General features: G+C 37.6%; 1 protein-coding gene across 5 annotated transcripts in view; it reads left to right on the plus strand.

Moving 5' to 3' along the window:
• KCNQ5 (potassium voltage-gated channel subfamily Q member 5) overlaps nt 1-19,866 on the plus strand; it is a 493,719-nt gene that overhangs the window by 322,518 nt on the left and 151,335 nt on the right. For all 5 annotated transcript variants that reach the window (XM_045543880.1, XM_045543882.1, XM_045543884.1 and 2 more), the window contains exon 2: nt 7,217-7,307. In XM_045543880.1, coding sequence (XP_045399836.1) covers nt 7,217-7,307 — 91 coding nt within the window. The remainder of the gene's footprint in view (nt 1-7,216; nt 7,308-19,866) is intronic.

Raw genomic sequence — 19,866 nt, forward strand, 5'->3', positions numbered from 1 at the left:
CACAGTGCAGATATTTTATGCTGGTGATTAAATGCCAATTCTTTTGCTTACACTGGAGGAGAAGGATGGGTCTGAGTCTCAGTGGGAAGGATGCAGTAACCAACTGGGTAAACTTAAAGAACAGTGACAAGGAGAGCAGCAGATCTACGCATTGTTTCATATGCAAAGTAGACAATGAATTGGGTTTGGTATGTTGAATCTGCAGACCAACAGGCAGGTCAGGTTAAAAACCAACCTCAAATATCTGACGAGCTTTCTTAAGGAGGAAGAGCACATGTTCTCTGTGGTCCAGAGCCTGACCCAAGACCAACAGTAGAGCTGTCTGTGACAGGGCTATGCTATCTTAAAATGGTGGCAGGGTCCTAGATGCTGGAAAGATTCAAAGAGAAACTGCATAACCATCTGTAAGTGATGTTTCAAAAATAAACCCTGTCCTGAGAGGGAGACAGAATCAGAAATCCTTCTAGCCACATGGATTCCCTGATCCTGGGGTGTGAATGCAGGCGGAGCATGCCCTATGTCTGTGTTTACACAAAGTCCAGTGACTGCTCTGAGGGAAGCCTCTGGAACTGCTGATGGGCTCTCTTGCCTCGTCCTAGCTCATTTACATTAACCATAGTCCTCTCAAGAAACACTCTAAGCAAACAGAAACCACTATTTCCCATATCCTCTGATTTCCTCTTAATACCACACGCATGTAAAAGGCAACATTTCATTTTTAAAAAAATGTTAGCTGACGACCCTATTTTTAAAACTTCACAGAGACTACCATGGTAGTATTTATTGATTAAGATCTTTATTAATATTTAAGGTTCATTGCACTGGAGAAACAGAATCAGGCAGTGTTTTAATCTAATATTCCAAATCACCTTTAAAGATACCAAAAATGTCATATTTAATTTTTATTGCTTTGTAATGGAAGCTGAGGCATGATGTGAATAGATTTCAGGTGCAAAATGCACTTCTCTTATAGAAAAATTATTTATAAAGGACATTTTACGAAGTACTGGGTTTAGAAAGAAAGGGAAATTTAGGATGCTGGAAGAAGAAGAAAAATGGCTCCAGCCCTTCCCTCTGATGATGAGTCTTTGATTTCATTAGATGTCTTGTCCTCCAGGCAAGTGCCGTGTCGGTCAGCAGGTCATCTGCAGTCACCAATGCCAGCATGAGTACTCCAATTATCATAATTCATGATATGCTCGCAAGGTCTTCCATCAAATGTACTGAAGAGCATACTTTATCAAAGCAATACTTTAAAATGTATGAAAAGTCAGAGGCAGGGTTGAATTTTCTTTGGAAGTTATTTCTGAAGAATTTTTTTTTTAAGATTCTATATCCCCTTCCTATTAGCATCCTTTATCTTAATCCCATGATTCCATTCCATTTAAAACATTTAAAATCTCCCCTCCCCCAAAGTTTTCTTGATAAGTATAACTGAGTTACATGGACCATTATACCATGGAAAAGCTTATAGTCTGCCAAAATGCTTGCAGAGACCACTTTTGGATAGAAATGCGTGGTTGCTTTGCTTAGCAAAGCTCACACCGTGAATTTGCCTGTTTCATCAAACTAAGCTCAGTGAGATGTCTACTTTAAACATCAGCTCCACCTCTCCTTTCTTCTTTGCATCATTCACAATTGTTTGTGAGTGCCTGGGGGTTGTGTGTTTGTGTAACTTGCCATAGTTCATTCAGCAGATCTTTTCTGATTGCTTTATTTCCACATCACTTTAATTGTTGCTAAATAAATCCACATTCGATGCACAAGCTTTGGAAGCTGGACATCATCTGTTCCACAAGCACCCATGAGATTCCCAAATCAAGCTTTCTGTCAAATTAAATCTGACAAATTGATTCTTAATTAACCCACAAGAAAAGTTAATGATAGTTTTCTCGAGTAAATATAAAGGCTTTTAAACTGGTAACATTTTTTTCATAAATTCTCTTCTTCTCCTCTTACAATAATCAGTGCCTTCCTTTCAAAGAAGAAATTTTGGATAAATGATGTGGATAGAAATGAATTTCCTAAGAAACAAAATATAGATGATTGCTTCAGGCAAAATAAAGGCCAGTAGCTGTTACAGAACAATTTTGAAGGGATACGCATCTTATGATACCTCAGGATTAATGTATAAAAGAAAATAATCTATATTTTAAAAGCTCATTTTGAAATATAACTGGGTAAGTGGGTGACAGGTGCCAAAATGGGCCTTCTCCGAGTGCCCAGCCCCCACCTTCCTAATCCTCAACCACAGGCGTTTGCAGTTTTTTAGGAGCCACAGACCCTTCAGCAGTCTGGTGATGACTATGAACCATTCCCCAAATGGGATTACAAAAGAAAAAAATTATGTTGAAATGCTATTGTTAAAAATTAAACAAATTTGTGATATGATAATGTATATTCTTCTTTTTAATACATTAAAATCAATGTCTAGCAGTGGGTCTAATAACTACCATAATCTTGAAATAATGATGAACAAAATCAGTATTCAAGATGAAACACTTATGGTTTTATCTACAACTGTAAGATGAGGTTTAAAAATATCTATAATTTCTGTGAGTAACAAAGTCACAAGAACTGCTAATATCATCATGATTTGTTGCCACGGTTTGTGAAAAATAAAAAAAAATACAAAAATTTCCCCTCCATGTTCACAACCCCCTAAATTCTATCTGCAGATCCCTTGGGGGTCCATGGGCACAGATTAAGACCCCCTGAGTGTAGTGACTCTTGCCATTGGTCCCACTTATATTCAACCGAGAGAGAGGTGCAGTGGGGGAACAGTCAGTTGTCAGCACACATACATGTGCACAGGACCCTCAGAAGCAGACATGTCAACAGAGCCACCCACAAACCCCACCAGGGCACCATGTCACTGCCAACAAGCCCAACGTCCGAACACTGTCACCTCAGAGGGTTCAGTCTGTGTAAAGATCAGTGCTTTCTCCAGCTAGGAAGTCTGTCTCTGGCAATGCTACCAAGAGCTAATTCATAACAGAATGTGTTCATTGTCCACCATGATTCATTTGCCAAGATCAGAAAAATGGTTTTCCAATATCCTTTATGCTTATTTACCAAAACCTTATATGTCTGGTCTGTGCTGTCCTCAGGACAACATGTTCCATACATTTACTTCTTCTGGGGAAAAAAAGTTCTTCCACATCTCCAAATAGAATTTGTGCCCAAGATTTAGATTCACATTTTAACATGGATGTCTAAAACTGGATGTATCATCTTCTTCCCAAATTCAGTTTCTCCTCCTGAGTTTTTTGACTTTTCTCCTGACTTGTTAGGAACATTACCAGTGACTATGTGTGGCCACTCCAGACTTTGCATCCACTGCACCCTTTCCCAGACTCCACTCCCCAACCTACAGCACCCCTCCATGTCTGCCTCTCTATTCCATTCTCATTTCTACTGTGTTAGTTTACAACCAACCTGGATCACTGTTACCCTTGCCCCCGCCTCTCTCCACTCAGATCCATCCCACACGCACTGCTGCCAACTTCATTGTCCCAGAAGGCACCTCTGGTGACATTAATACTCTGTTCAAAAATCTTCAGTGGCTCTCCGTTGTCTACTGAACTAAATACTGTCTATGCCCTACAAGCCTCTCCTCAACGTGGCCCCAGACTCCCAATTCAGCTGCCTATTTTACCCTGTACTGCAAACTTTGATAATGTTTGTTCTGTGAAACAGGGAACAAATATTTTGCCTTATTTATTAAATATTTTCTGACTTGCTGCCTTTCTCATATTGTACTATCCTTCTGGAATACAATTCTCCAGAAACTTCTCTTGTTGAAACCCTACCCTTCTTTCAAAGACCATCTCAAGCACCACCTTTTTTTTTTTCCTGCGTCTTATTTTTTTTTTTTTATTTCACCATATTATGGGGATACAAAAGTTTAGGTTACGTATATTGCCCTTGCCCCCCTCCCCCACCCCGAATCAGAGCTTTTCTTATCACTCATCTGCCTCTATCTTCCATTATGATCCAAGATGCTCACCTTGCTCACCTCGATAGATTTTTAATTCCTAAGGGGAGGGACTGCTTTAATTTATCCTTGGACCTCCTGTAGTGCTTAGCAGAGTGTTTTTCACACTAGGTATTCAATACATGTTTTCAGTTGAATTGAAATGATTCCAGTGCAAAGAATGGATTTGCAGGAATGGCTTGCATTCCATTTCTCATGTGTAGCAGAATAAACTAGCTAGTGGGTGTTCACTAACTCTCATTTATTGATTAATTAGTAAATCCTAGTGATGTTGTGCTTGCATTTGGCCTTCACCCACACAGTCTCATGGACGAAAGCACTCTTTCTCCCCAACCATTGTCCCAACTAATTCCTGCTGGGCCTTCAGGGCTCAGTCTGGTCAGCATTTTCTCCAGGAAGTCTTCTCTACCTCCAGGTCTGGCTTCAACATATGCAGTTGCATGGAGCCCCACACTTACAAAGGTGCCACAGCTGGTTTCATGCTTTGTTGTCACTGTCTTGAAAGCCTTCATATTTTTTTAACAAAGGGCCCACATTTTCATTTTGCACTGGACTCCACAAATTCGGCAGCCAGTCCTCCCTAATCCCTCCTCCTCCATATGCTCCAGTCATTCCCTGTATTTTCCTGATCATTGTAATCATCATTCAGAATTTCAATTTTCTGTTTACATCTATTTATTTCTCTGTATGCCTCAATAGGCTTTAAACTCTGTGGAGGCCAAAAAAAAAAAGAGAGATGAATTAATCCTGTTTTTGTTATATCCCTGCAGTTCAGCCTAGCATTATATACTTAATCAACATTTGCTGATTGGATAAATGGATGAATGGTTGAGTGAATGAATGAATGAATAAAGGAATGATAAGCTAATGAATGTGTTTACCCATCTGTAGCCCCTTGGCAGCAGAGCAATGGATGTCTTTGGCTGGTAGTCTTCAGATGGTCCCCTGTAGCAATGACAGAATGCTGGTGCAGAAACTACTTTTTTATAAAGGACGGTGATATTAGCTCAAAGAAGAAAATGGGAAAAGTAGAGAGACGAAGAAAAAGGGTTAAGCAGCATTTAAATATTAATGAAGAAGGCACTAGCAAAAAGATCTGCTTTGAAAACAAACATAGAGATCATGAAGCTACCATCAGAATCCTCTTGGAGGAATAAGGTATCTTAGTGATTAAATAATCCCCTGCTTGCTTTTCCTAATGTTTTCTGGTAAGCAGGACTTGGGGGCGAGGGCATATCCGAATAATGGCCACTCACCACCAGAGGGGAATATCTGTCACTGTTATTTGATGCCACGTCATCCTCCCAACTACCTTAGTGATCCCTGAATTTTACTTTCTTCTTCGTAGTTTGAAGGTCAGTGAGTGCACTGGATTTTGACCACTAGTTTACAATTTTCAGTCCATCAGGGCCAATTTAAAATCTAATCCAAAGTACCCTGAATCATCAGATGCATGAATCAAGAGTTTGATAAGTCATTATTACATTGTGTTCTAGGGTTTTCTTACTAGTACACTCCTTCCCTGGGGTGACTTCTATTAATGATATTTGGAATGGCAGCTTCTTCCCTCTCAGTTTGAGGAAATAGAGAAGTATCCCCAAAAGTCTCTCTGAGCGAAGAATGTTACTGCCATTCCCATCGATGCAAGCTCATTCAGTAACACTGTGTGGAGGCTTAGACTACACAAACAGTGCTTGGGCTGCTACTTGGATGAGTTACAACATGTTCTTCATTCTTGGTTTTCATATTTGTAAAATGGGGATAATAATATTTCTGCTCCATAAATTTGCAAGGCTAATATGGCACGTAAAGGAGGCTTAGCACAGTGCCCAGCTTATAGGAAACCCTCTCTGGATGGTGGCAATTATTATCAGCATACAGAACATGAGCAGTTATGAACTTCCACTCCAATTCTGTGTTGGGGTAGATATAAAGAAATAAAGAATAGATGGTATCAGTCATGAGTCAACAAACACTTTCTCTAAAAGGCCAGATAGTAAATATTTTAGTCTTGTGGGCCATACTGTCTCTGTTGCAACTGTTCAGTTCTGTAGTCATAGCAAGAAAGCAGCCATAGACAATACATAAATGAATGAGTGAGGCTGTGTGCCAATAAAACTTTATTTACAAAAACAGGCATTAGGGGCCAGATTTGTTCCACAGGCATAATTAGTCGATCCCTGGCTATTGGTCCTTGGGAGCTTCTAATCAAGTGTAGTAGAAAGACTTGTAAAACTTTTTAAGGGAAAGCCAAGAGGAGGCAGGGACTAACTTCACTGCAATACAGAGGAACACAGAAACTGCTATTAAGGGTGCTTATCATGAATTTCCCAGTGATGAGTAAAAGTGAAAAATGTGGCCTAGAACAAGTAGCTTGGTGGTTATTGTTTTGTATTTTTTAATCTTGCACTTCGAGATAAGTTACTTCAACTTTGAAACAGAGCCTTCTCTTACATTAGATGTTTTCCTTGGCAACCCAGCTCCCCCCTTGATCCTGGAAGTTCCTTATTTCTAGGAATAAAAATGTCTGTAGGTTGATTAGGTAGAAAATGCCTGCTCCTGACTTCTGTTCCCTCTCATTATACATGAATAGACATAGCTGAAGGGTCATTTCTCTAGCAGTTTGATTGGAAAGAAATGAAAAATGCATGGATAGCAGAGGAAATCATCCACTTCCTTTTCTATTCTTGCTATTAATATAAAGAAATGACAAATGAGAATCCATGAGCAATGTCAGACTCTGAAAATGAGCCAGTGGCTTGTAACAACCACTTAGAACACCTGATGGTTTACCGAAGCTGCCAAACACAGGGCAGATTCTGCTTCTTTGAAAGAAGGGTGGCTACAACATGTGCTTCCAGCCTAGGAGAGCAAGAACACACTTTCTGGGCTTTTCTCAGGATCTCTACTTGGAAAAGAGGTTGTATGGGAAATTCACAGATTCTTAGATGTGAACATTTAAATGCAGCATGCCACACATACGAGCCCACAAATGCAACCTTCTCTTCGTCCATAAAGTTGCAGAGGAGTCCCATTTGCACTGTATATCATATTGCATTTTGATATTCAAAATGCCTAGTACCTTCCAGGGTCTTTATGATTTAATCTATGCCAGTTCTAATGGGTCTCCTACTTTATTCATTAGAAACAAAAAGTTAAGTTTGTTAATGATAAGGCAAAGTTCTTATCAGATTTCTCTTTTTTGTTGTTGTTTTACAGTTTTCTCCTTGTCTTTGGTTGCTTGATTTTGTCAGTGTTTTCTACCATCCCTGAGCACACAAAACTGGCCTCAAGTTGCCTCTTGATTCTGGTAAGTGAAAACTATGAACAAGAATGTACATAAAGTTTATATAATATAAGAACTGTCTACATTTATGCTATGCAACTTATCCCACAAAAAGTTCTGTCTAAAAAAAAATAGAATGACTGTGAAATATAAAAGTTTCAAAGATCACTGAAACATTTGCCCACCAATTTAACCTTTAGTGAATCCTCAGGAATATATAGAAATATTCAGGATTGCTACAACATAGCAATATCTTGTGTTATACGTACTCATACATCATAAATAGAAGGCAATATTTGGAAGCAGTTGTAAGTATGTTTACCCATGTTAATAAACAAATTATAAGAAGAATCCATATCCATGAGGGCTCTCATTATATTGCTAAAGGCCATAGGGTAGAGAGCATTTTCCAATAACTGCAATTTGGCAGCAGCTAGGTATAATTGGCCAAGAACTATGAGCATATGGCACCTCATAAGAAAATAGAAGTCTCCTTCATGCTCTTTTCAACCAACAGACTACATTATGAGTTTTGCTGCTAATGTGGTTACCTGGTGAGCAATTCTGCAGTTTGCTCTGTTTCCATTATGTTGTCAATCCTTAACCACAGAGAATTGCTCAATTCACTTTAAAATGGAAAAAGACCCCAAGATATTTTAGTCTGAATTATTCTAGGCTTTTTGAGCTCCTATACTTTCTATTACAACTAAACTATAGCACCGTATACTCAAATCACATCTGATTGAAAGTTTGGTTCATTTACAATCATTTTGACCCACTCAGTCCACAATTATCAGATTTTACAGTCTCAGAACTGTCTGGATGAAGTACAAACTGGAACAACTCACTTTTTCTGTAAAGCCTAGTGGAATACATAGGAAGCAGGGTGGGAGGTGGAGGCAGAAATGGAGGAAGATTGTTCATGTGCTGTAATAATCAGAGATTGGTTATGTAGCAGCAGTAAGCATTCAATATGAAAAAATTGTTATTACCATAAAGGTAGAAACTGAAATATTTCAACTCACATAACCTGAGAGGAGGGCAGATGCTTTTCTTACTTTTGCTTTCAGGTGGCTAGTTTGTACCTGAGGTTGCCAAGACATCATCAAGTCTTTCAGTCCAATATCAGGGAGAAATCATGTTTGAGTCTGGAACACATCTATCCCAATTTGTATTCTATACAAATTGTGTCCCTGCAATATATTGCTAATATTAAGATTACTGTTTCAAAACCTGAAGTAGAGCACAGATAGCCCAAAGAGCACATCAGGGATTTGTTCCATTTACAAGCTCTCCATTTGGGTAGCAAGTAGGCTTTTAGCTTCATCCACTCCTTTAAATGATTTGAGCCCAAGGTCTAAGGCACCAGCTGGCTTTTAGGTCCACATACAGAACTACAACCAGGAATTTTAGACTGAAAATATTAGCATAAATCTAATTTTTAGACTTAGGAACATGAAAAACTGCATCAACTGCATGACCAATGATATGCATTAGGAATAATTCAATCATTAGGAATCCCATTAAAGGGTTTCTTTCATAATCAGGTCAAGAATCCAAACTGTTAGGTTTATATCCTCCAAATCTCTGAAATATTAAATCAGTCATAGCTAATCAGTTTCTAAATAGTCCAAGAAACCCATGTAATTACAAAGCCCAAAACTGATTAGTATCTTTACTTTTAAAACCTGTTAAGCAGTGAAGAATTGATCAGTTTAGTAACTAGAGTGCATTTTAGTGGGGAAAAAAATGTAGATGTCAGTCTCAAATGCCTTAGAATTTAGCAAAGTGGAAAGCAGTCCCTCTGTGCAAATGAGGCCTTTGTTTTGAGCAATGGGGTTAGTGCTACAGACAGATCTCAGAAAGCTGCTGCTACGAGGTTTTCTCTAGGGAGAAGGTTTGTTAATTCTATCTTTGTGCTACAGTTATACATTGTCAAGGTGTGTTCTTAAAACCTACCTAAAGATATGCAGACTGTGTCACAGAGTTAAGATTTACTGATGTTATTCTTCAACAATGTCTTCTCCAAAAACTGCATTTTATGTGGACAAAAAATTCAAATATAAGTCTTTGTTTTTCTTCTTTTTCTTTAGTTAGCAATTAATAAATTGGGAAAGCATGCATATTTTAATTATTTTTTACAATGAGTTAACATAAAGTTTAATCAGTTGTAGAATATTGGGAAAATCCATGAGAAATCTTAATGATTTAAGGAATCTCTTATTTATTATCTTTTAACATGTGTGTTTGAGACAGTTAATCTGATTTCAAAGCCTGTCTGTCCTCCGAACATCTAATCAAACAGAATTAATAGAACACAATTCTGACTAGCAGTGTTTTTAGTTTCCAAGATGGAACATATCTAAAGAATTACCATCCAAATAGTAATAGGAATAGCTTTTAAAATGTTTGCAAAATTTATAATAAAGTCAATTTTGTACACTTTTTGTGTACACTTTTGGTGTACAAATATAGCACCAGAGGAGTAAACTTAGAATTATTTATAAATCATACATCACAAATAAGTCTGTCCCTTTTGGGTTTTTTAAACATTTTAAAATATCTTCAGAGAGTTCCTATAATTCTATTTCTGTGCAAGTAAAAGGTACCCACCCTTCTCACAGGGAGCATGCTACAGGCACACCTGGCTCATAGACACAGCCCTCTTTGACACTCACTCTTTTCCACTTAATTGTTCCCTTGAGGCCACCAGTATTAAAGAGGCCATTGCTTTGGACATGTGCTTACCTCCTGGGGCCCCCATGAAGACTGCGGCTCTCCATCCCACACCCCAAAGGGAAGGCTCGCCTCCTTCCCATCCAGAATTGCACTCCCAATACTATTAATACTTGTAAACTTGTAACTTTAAAAACTTACCACCATTTTACAAACCAAATGAATATCTATTAACTTGCTTGTTTATTCTTTTCAGTTGTGTGAACTGAGGTTTCATGTTATAAACCAATTTCCATTATTTTGTCCCCACTAAGCAGTGGAACATAGACTTAAGAGTGTGATAGCAGCTATAGCCAGGCACCAGGAGTTCAAATTTCACTTCTACCACTTTTTAGCTGTGTGATTTGGAAAATCACTTCTCTGTACCTTAGTTTTCTCATGTGTTAAAAATGGATAGGAGGATTCTGGGAAGATGGCAGAGTAGGAAGCACCAGGAATCTGTCTGCCCACCTAGGCAACAATTGCACTGGCAGAATCTGATGTGACTATTTTAGAACTCTGAAATCTACTGAATGCTTGCAAGTTCCAGGGGAAGACTTGGATGGCACATTGCAGTTAATTTTGGTCATTCCAGAATAAAATGAATAAATTTGTTTAAAAATTAGAAGGTAAGGGGATTTCCAGGAAAAAAAAAATTTTTTTTTGGTCAATTTCAGCTCTTAGCACAGTAGCAGCTACCCATCTCCCACTCCCAGCTCCATGGCAGGCAGTTGTGCACATGTTCCAGGAGAGACTGGAACACAGCTTGCAGGAGCCAGGGTGGGCAAAAAGGACCCTGTCCTCCAAATTGCAAAGATCTGTCCTCTAACAGCTGATTGCTGCTTCTGATCATAGAGGTGCAGACAGAAAGATGGCAGCCATTGTTGTTGCAATTTACCTCATTGTTGTAAGCCCCTCCCCCACAAGCTGAAGTGACTTCCAGGAAATTAAAAGAGCCATTCCCCCTCCCTTCATTATTCTTTTTCACTTTTTTGGAACACAGTGTATAAAGACGTAATTATGTGACATCAATAACCAAGAGGGGTAGGGAAGGAAATGTAAAGGAGCAGAGTTTTTGAATGTTATTGAAGTTAAGCTGGTATAAATTCAAATTAGAGTGTTATAACTTTAGGATGTTGATGTAATCCCCATGGTAACCACAAAGAAAATAGCTATAGAACATACACAAAAGGAAATGAGAAAGGAGTTTAGACATTTCACTACAGAAAATCAACTGAGCACAAAAGAAGGCTGTAATGCAAGCAATGAGGGACAAAAAATCCATAAACTATATATAAAACAAATAGCAGAATGATAAAAGTATGTCCCCCCTTGTCTAATCACTTTAAACACGCATGGATAAAAGTTTCTAATCAAAAGACAGAGATTGGCAGAGTGAATAAAAACACATGATTCAACTATGTATATGCTCAGTACAAGAGACTCACTTTAGGTCCAAAGACACAAATATATTGAAAGTGAAAGGGTGGAAAGATGTTACATGCAAATAGTAAGCAAAAGAGAGCAGGTATGGCTATATAATAACAACACAAAATAGACTTTAAATCAAAAAAGGTTATAAGAGACATAGAAGGACATTATATATTCATAAAATGTCCAACACAAAAAGAAGATATAACAATTATAAACATTTATGCACCTAATAACAGATCATCAAAATATACAAAGCAAAAACTGACAGAATTAGAGGGAGAAATAGACAGCTCTACAATAATAGCTGGAGACTTCAATACCCCGCTCTCAGTAATGGACAGAACAACTGGACAGAAGATACGTAAGAAAACAGAAGGCATAACAGAATAAACAAACTAGATCTAACAGACGTATTCAGAATACTCTGCCCAACAATAACAGCATGTACATTATTCTCAGGTGCGCATAGGACATTTTCCAGGACCCATTATATGCTCACCCACAAATTAAGTCTCAATAGATTTTAAAAGATGGATATCACACAGAGTATCTTCTCCAACCACAATGGGATGAAGTTAAAAATCAACAACAGAAATAAAACTGGAATATTCACAAATTTATGGAAATTAAGCAACATACTCTTAACCAATGGATCAAATAAGAGATCAAAGGGAAATTAGAAAATACTTAGAGATGAATGAAAATAAAAGCACAACCTACCAAAACTTACGGAACACAATGGAAGCAGTGCTAAGGGGGAAATTTACAGCTATTAATGCTCACATTAAAAAACAAGAAAGATCTGAAATACCCTAATTTCACAACTTAAGGAACTAGAAAAGAAGAACAAACTAAACTCAAAGCTAGGCCAGGTGTGGTGGCTCATGCCTGTAATCCTAGCACTCTGGGAGGCTAAGGCGGGAAGATCGCTTGAGGTCAGGAGTTTAAGACCAGCCTGAGCAAGAATGAGACCCCCTCTCTTACTAAAAATAGAAAAAATTGGCCACTCATGGTGGCATGCACCTGTAGTCCCAGCCACTCGGGAGGCTGAGGCAGGAGGGTTGTTTGAGTTCAGGGGTTTGAGGTTGCTGTGAGCTAGGCTGATGCCACAGCACCCTACCCCGGGCAATAGAGTGAGACTCTGTCTCAAAAAATAAATAAATAAATAAACTCAAAGCTAGCAGAAAGAAGGAAATAATAAAGATTAGAGCATAGATAAATAAAATAGAGAATAGAAAAGCAGTAAAGAAAATCGGTGAAACCAAAAGTTGGTTCTTGGAGAAGCTCAACAAAATTGACACACCTTTATCTAGATGGACTAAGAAAAAAGTGAGAAGGCTGAAATTAATAAAATCAGAAATGACAGTGGGACATTGCTACCAATTCTACAGAAATAAAGAGATTGCAAAAGAGTACTATGAACAACTGTATGTCAACAAATTAGAAACCTAAATGAAATGGACAAATTCATAGAAACACAAAACCCATCGAGACTAATCACAAAGAAATTAAAAATCTGAACAGACCTATAACTAGTAGGGAGATTGAATCAGTAATCAAAAATCTTCCGACATAGAAAAGCCTAGGACCTGATGGCTTCACTGGTACATTCTAACAAACATTTAAAGAACTAATACCAAGCCTTTCAAAACTTTTCAAAAACATTTAAGAGAAAAGAACACTTCCTAACTGATTCTGTGAAGCCAGCATTACCTTGATGCCAAAGCCAAAGACACTTCAAGAAAAGAAAACTACAATAATATCCTTTATGAACATTTATGTAAAGATCATCAACAAAGTACTGGTAAACCAAATTCAGCAGCATGTTAAAAGTATGATACATCATGACCAAATGATATTTATTCATACAATGGAAAGATCAAAAATCAATCAATAATACACCACATTGACAGAATGAAGGGGAAAAGGCACATTATCATCTCAATGCAGAAAAGATATTTGACAAAACTCAACACTCTTTCATGATAAAAAAAAAAAAACACTCAACAAACCAGAACTAGAAGGAAACTAGCTGAACATAATAAAAGCCATGTACGAAAACCCACAGCCAACATCATATTCAATGGTGAAAGACTAAATGCTTTTCCTCTAACATCAGGAAGAAGACAAGGATGCCTGCTTTTGCCCCTCCTATTCAACATATAGTACTGGAAGGTCTGGCCAGAGCACTTAGGCAAGTAAAAGAAATAAAAAGCATTGAAATTGAAAATGAAGAAGTAAAATGATCTCTGTTTACTGATGATATGATCTTACCTGTCGAAAAACCCAAAGATTGCACACAAAAAAACTGTAAGCAATAATAAATGAATTCACCAAAGTAGCAGGATACAAAGTCAGCATACAAAAATGACTTACATTTCTATACACTAACAATGAAGAATTTGGAAAGGAAATTATGAAAACAATTCTATTTTATAATTTCCTAACAATTTACGTGCTTAGGAATTAACCAAGGAGGGGAAGCACTTGTACAATGAAAGCTACAAAATATTGCTGAAATTGAATAAGACATAAATAAATGGAAACACATCCCATGTCCATGATTTTGAAGATTTAATTTTGCTAAAATGTCAGTACTACAGATCCCCATCAAAATCCCAATGATGTTTCTTATAGAAATAGAAAAAATCCATTCTAAAATATATATGGAATTTTAGGGGACTCTAAATTGCCAAAATAATTTTGAAAAAGAACAAAGCTGGAAGACTCAACAATTTCTGATTTCAACACTTACTACAAAGCTATAGTAGTCAAAACAGTGTGGTACTGATATAAAAGACAGACATGTAGACCAATGAAATACATAGAATAGAAAATCCAGAAATAAAACCTTGAGTACATGGTCAAATGATTTTTGACAAGGGTGCCAAGACCATTTAATGGGGAAAATGCAGTCTTTTTAACAAATAGTGATGGAAAAATTGGATATGCACATGCAAAAGAATGAAGTTGGATCCATACCTAATACTATACACAAAAAATAACTCAAAATGAACGAAAGACCTGAATATAAGACCTAAAATTGTAAAATTCTTTGAAGAAAACACAGGGCAAAATCTTCATGGCATTGGATTTGGCAGTGCTTTCTTTGCTATGACACCAAAGCAACAAAAGGCAACAAAAGAAAAAATAGACAAATTGGACTTCATAAAAATTTTTAAATCTTGTGAAAACATTCTCAACATCACTAATCATTAGAGAAGTGCAAATTAAAACTACAATGAGATACCATCTCATGCCCATTAGGATGCCTACTATCAAAAAAAAAAAAAACAGAAAATAACAAATGTTAGTGAAGATGTGGAGAACTTGGAACCTTTGTTCACGATTGGTGGAATGTGAAATGGTACTGCCACCATGGAAAACAGTATGGCTTCTTTTTCTTCAAAAAATTAAAAATATAGTTACCATATGATGTAGCAATTCTGCATCTGGGCACATACCCGGAAGAATTAAAAGAAGGGTCTCAAAGAAATATTTGTACACCCATGTTCATAGCAGCATTAACACAGTAGGTAACACATGGAAGTAACTCAAGTGTCCACTGATGGGTGAATGGATAAGTGAAATGTGTATACATAAGAAAGAATATTATTCAATGTTCAAACAGAAGGAAATTCTGACATATGTCCTAACCTGAATTAACCTTTAGAGCTTTATGCTAAGTGAAATAAGCCAGTCACAAAAAGAAAAGTATTGTATGATTCCACTTATATGAGATACTTAAAGTGGTCAAAACACCATAGAGACAAAGTAGAATAGTGGCTGCCAGGGCCTGGGGGGATTAGGGAATGGGGAGTTATTGTTTAACAGATATAGTGTTTGTCTTACAAGATGAAAAGGATTATGGAGATGGATGGTAGTGATGGTTATATAACATTATGAATGTATTTAATAATACCACTGAACTATATTTTGAAATGGTTAAGGTGTAAATTTTATGTTAAGTGTATTTTACCACAATAAAAATAATTGAGAAAAAAAAATTTTTTAAATTTAAATGAAATTAAAAATTCCAAAAAAAGTATATAATAATGTACCCTACTTCATAAGGCTATTGCAAAGATTAAATACATTCAAGTGCCTAGGCCTGGGCCCAGCGTAGAGAAAACTCTTGAAAAGCTAACAAGTATTATAATATCACTGGCTCTTCCATATATAATAGAGGCCTAATAGGGACACGAGTACAGGTGAACTGTGGAATATCTGAAAATGCTACAGTTGAGAAAATATTATTAAACATCTATAATAGAAACAAGCATCTTTGTAAGAGTTTTCTCACCACAACCAAACACTGTTAATTATGGCAGCTTTCTACACAAACATGTTCATTTAACTAAAAGTGAGTCAGTCGTACACATTCAGCGTGCAGCATGTGCTCACAATAACCACTTATTTCTGGTGACTAATGAAACAGATTTTTATTGTTGTAGCTTTTGTAAATACATCTGATGACAACGTTCACAGCTTTATAAAGCTCTTCTCTCGATGTCTGCATCTGCCGAGCAGAGCATCAGGCAGGGATGACTCTAGATCTGACAGAGTTACTTGCTCACCCATCACTCTGGGGATAAAATTTACGAACTCAAGAACATGTGTGAAGGTGTGTGCCTAAATTCCAAGGACAGTTAGAAGCTGGTGCTAATTTCCTATATTTTGTGAATTCATCAAAACCAAAAGGGAGCTAGCATTTTTTAAGTAGCTTTTATTTATTAGGCTCATTTCTTATTTAAAAAAATAAAATAAAACGTGCAGTTTAAGGATCCCCCCCACCCCGCACCCAGCACAATCCATTTAACAAATGGCTAAATAAGCTGTGCAAGGTAACACAGCAGGTATGAAATAGAGCCAAGATTCCAGCATAAGCCTGGCTGAGGAAAAGCCTGGGCTGTCTTCAGGACATTCAGCTGCCTGTCATTCTCTTGCCTCTTTCAAGGCTGACAGGTGTTCCCAAGTGCATCTGCCAGCACCCAATGAAGTGCTAATGTCCAAGGATTCTGTTTAGTTCCATATGTGACAAGTGATGCTTATAACACTTTTTCGTAGGATAAGTCAGCCTCTTTTTCATAAGGAGTTCCAATCACAAAGTTATCACAAATGGGTATATCAGTTCAGACCGCTAGAAGTTCTTTGTATCACGAATTCTAAAAACTATTTCGTAAACAATCAATAGCCTGATCCATGGGGTAGATAGGCAAGTGCATGGTTTCGTCTTCCAGTCCCAGCTCACTTTGTTCAGTGCACCATGCTGATGAAGTCAGCTCCCCTATGTCCAGGCCGGACTATTGTGGGAAGTTTTGTTTTGGTTTGTTTTGATTTCACTAGCCGGAGGTTGTATGTTTTAACATTTCATTTTTCACCTTCTTGAGAAAATATCGTTTGGATTGAATGTCCTCTCTACTGAATAATTCTTGCCTTCCAGGTTAATTTTAAAGTATTTATTTTAGGTCTTTCAATGCAAATTGTTCATCACATTGAAAACAGACAAGCTCTCCATTTAATGACAGTGATGTACATTATTGGCAGCATTTTCATTGAGTGTTGTCATTTTGAAAACTACCCACCCTTAGGCAGTAAAAGGAATGCCACTATCGATTTTAGCAAGATAGAGACCGTCTCAGTGTATTTGCTCTTGTACCCTCCTGCTGTGTTAGACAGACTCCAATGGATTAGAGCTAAGCAGCTGGATGAGTATTCAAACACATGGTCAAATAGCCAGTTTTTTCCAAACATCTGGATGTTTGACACCTTCCATATGCATATTTGCTGTTTATGCTTCATGTAACAAAGCAAACATGGGTTTACTGTTTTCCTGCACAGTGAATCAGTTCCTGAAATGTGTACAAATCCAATTTAGGCAGACCTAATTATATCTTAAATGTACTAGTGGAGCTTACTATTTAAAGAAAATCTGTAGTGAATCCCTTTGAAAAGTGAAGCATCCCCTGGAAAAGTTATTAACAACTACACAAGTAATCTGTTACATGTTTATTTTCTTGTTAAGGTAGGTACATGTAGAGTTTTTTAATTGCTATATGACTATCCACTGCATAACATAGTATTGAAGAATTAGAGATGTTGTTGCCATTAACTGTCTACTGGTATTAGTAGAGGATGGAAGAATCAGCCACAAACACGTTTACCAGTCCTTGCAAAGCACAAAGGTTTGCATGGAATATGATGGATTTGATGTAGAATGAGATTACATTAGTCTTTACATTTAAAGCTTCTAGTATTAAACATTGTAAGAGAGGATAAGAGAGCATAAGGATAAGAATCCGTTTGAGGATATTAAATCTTATGTTTGTAAAGGAAGTGACAAGAGTGTGAGATATTAAGCAATCAGATATGAGGAATGAGTGATGCTTCTTTAGATTTATCACATCCCTGTAATTTACTGTAGAAAGCTCTCAGAATATCCCAATGAACATTGAAAACTGCAATTATTTTCCTCTGCTTCTCTTTCATCAAGGAAAATGCAAATAAACTCTAAAATGATTCATAGAGACTAACGACCCTCATCAATCTGCTGGCGACTGAAAAGAAAAAACGGGAGTAGTTAGTTATACACCTACACTGAATCTTAACTGAGGGATAATAATATAGTAAGTAAGTTGCCCTGTGAAAAGTATTTCAGATATTAGAGGAAAGAGTTGTTCAAGTTAAATATAATGAAATTGTGCCTGAAAAAGACCATGTCATCGCTATCTACAATTAAGGAAGGAAAGAACTTTCTGCATTTTTGATGCAAGCATTGATGTCTAACCAAGTAGTTCAGTGTATACCACAGAACTTCTCTGTGGTATAGATTTTATTTCAATATTGGAGACATCCTTAGAACTGTCAACATGCCACACTCAACCAGGTCCACACCGATGCTTAGCTCCTGTGTCCTTTTGAGCTCCACAAAAGTATATTCAACTGAGAGTGAAGAGTAAGGCAGCATGATACACTTTACAGTGTTGTGAGAAAATAATAGAATCCAAGATGGCTGGCAACAGAAGGAAGAACACCCTCCCCTCACTATCTTTCCATGCTTTGATCATTTCCAACATTCGAAACCTGGGCCAAACACCCCCTCCTTCCTGGAATAAACTGTCTCTTTCCTCTAACTTCTTTGACCACTGTCTACTTGACATTGTATCTTCTCCATTATTCATTTTTTTCAACAAGATTTATGCAATGCCCAATATGGGTGAAACATTCCTGTAGGAGCTGAGGATCTAGCAAGAACAAAACAGGCAAAATCTCTGTTCTCATGGAGCTCACGTTTTTTGCAGTGAAGACCTGCAGTAAATAAATTAGAAAATCAACATATGAAGTAGTATAAGTAAAAGGAAAGCAAGAAAAAGGAATAGATAATGAGGAAGTGTTTTGATAATATGTTTAGAGAAGTCCACCTAAAAGAGTGGCATTAATTAGAGCAGAGACTTGAAGGAGGTGAGGCAAGAAGCCATGCAGAAATTGGGGGAAAGGATGTTCCAGCGAGGTGGAGCTTCCAGGACAGAGCCTTGGACGGGAGCGTACCTGCTGAGACAAGGAAAAGCAAGAAGACCAGAGCAACTGACAGGGAGAGTAAGCCAGGAGGGGAGTGAAGAAAAATGAGGCGCCAGCTGAACTGTAAATTTCTTGAGAACAGAATCCAAAGCTGATTCAGCAGCAGCACTCAATACAGTAGGATCGGGTGGCAAATTATCAATAAATATTTTCTGAAAAGAAAATGACCCATTTTTAAACTATACAACATTACTATTGAAATTTTCATACTATTGTGGATATGGTACCAAAATTAAAACGAGATGCAGAACCTGGCTTTAGAATGCACTAGAGTAGGGAGTTATAGGACGGAATCCATTTAGGAAACAGTTCAAGTCATTCGTGTAAAACACAGTGGAACCCTAAAGCCAACAGAGGCAGTGGGCACCCAGGGGAGGGGATGGACTAGAGCAATATAGATAGTTTAAAATCCAAACCATAAGTCCTATTGAATTGGTCTGTGCCTTACAAAAAGTCCAAGAGGGCTTTTCTCCTCAGAACGGAAGTACTCTACCCCTTCAGTTACCACATGGCTCCAGGTGACTTGCTTCCCACCCATCACCATCTGTCTGCTTTGCTCACTGCCTCTCTGGTTGAGACCCACCATCTTGCTCTGACCTACGTATCCGAACTCTGGATTTCCCAGTTGGTCTCTGATCCTGTGGATTTCCATAGATTTTTTGGATATTTCCCTGGATTCTGTCTACCCTCTTTCCTAGTTTCTCCAGGCCCAGTCCCTTAACTAATTCAATTTTAACTTAAATATACAGTATATTTGCTTCCTACATTCCAACCTCTGTGCTGGGGACTAGAGTCTCAAATATGAATGAGGCATTGCCCTACCCTGGAAGAATTCACTGTCTACAGCAGGTTATTA

This window comes from Lemur catta, chromosome 2 (assembly GCF_020740605.2).
Source record: "Lemur catta isolate mLemCat1 chromosome 2, mLemCat1.pri, whole genome shotgun sequence".
Lineage (NCBI taxonomy): Eukaryota > Metazoa > Chordata > Mammalia > Primates > Lemuridae > Lemur > Lemur catta.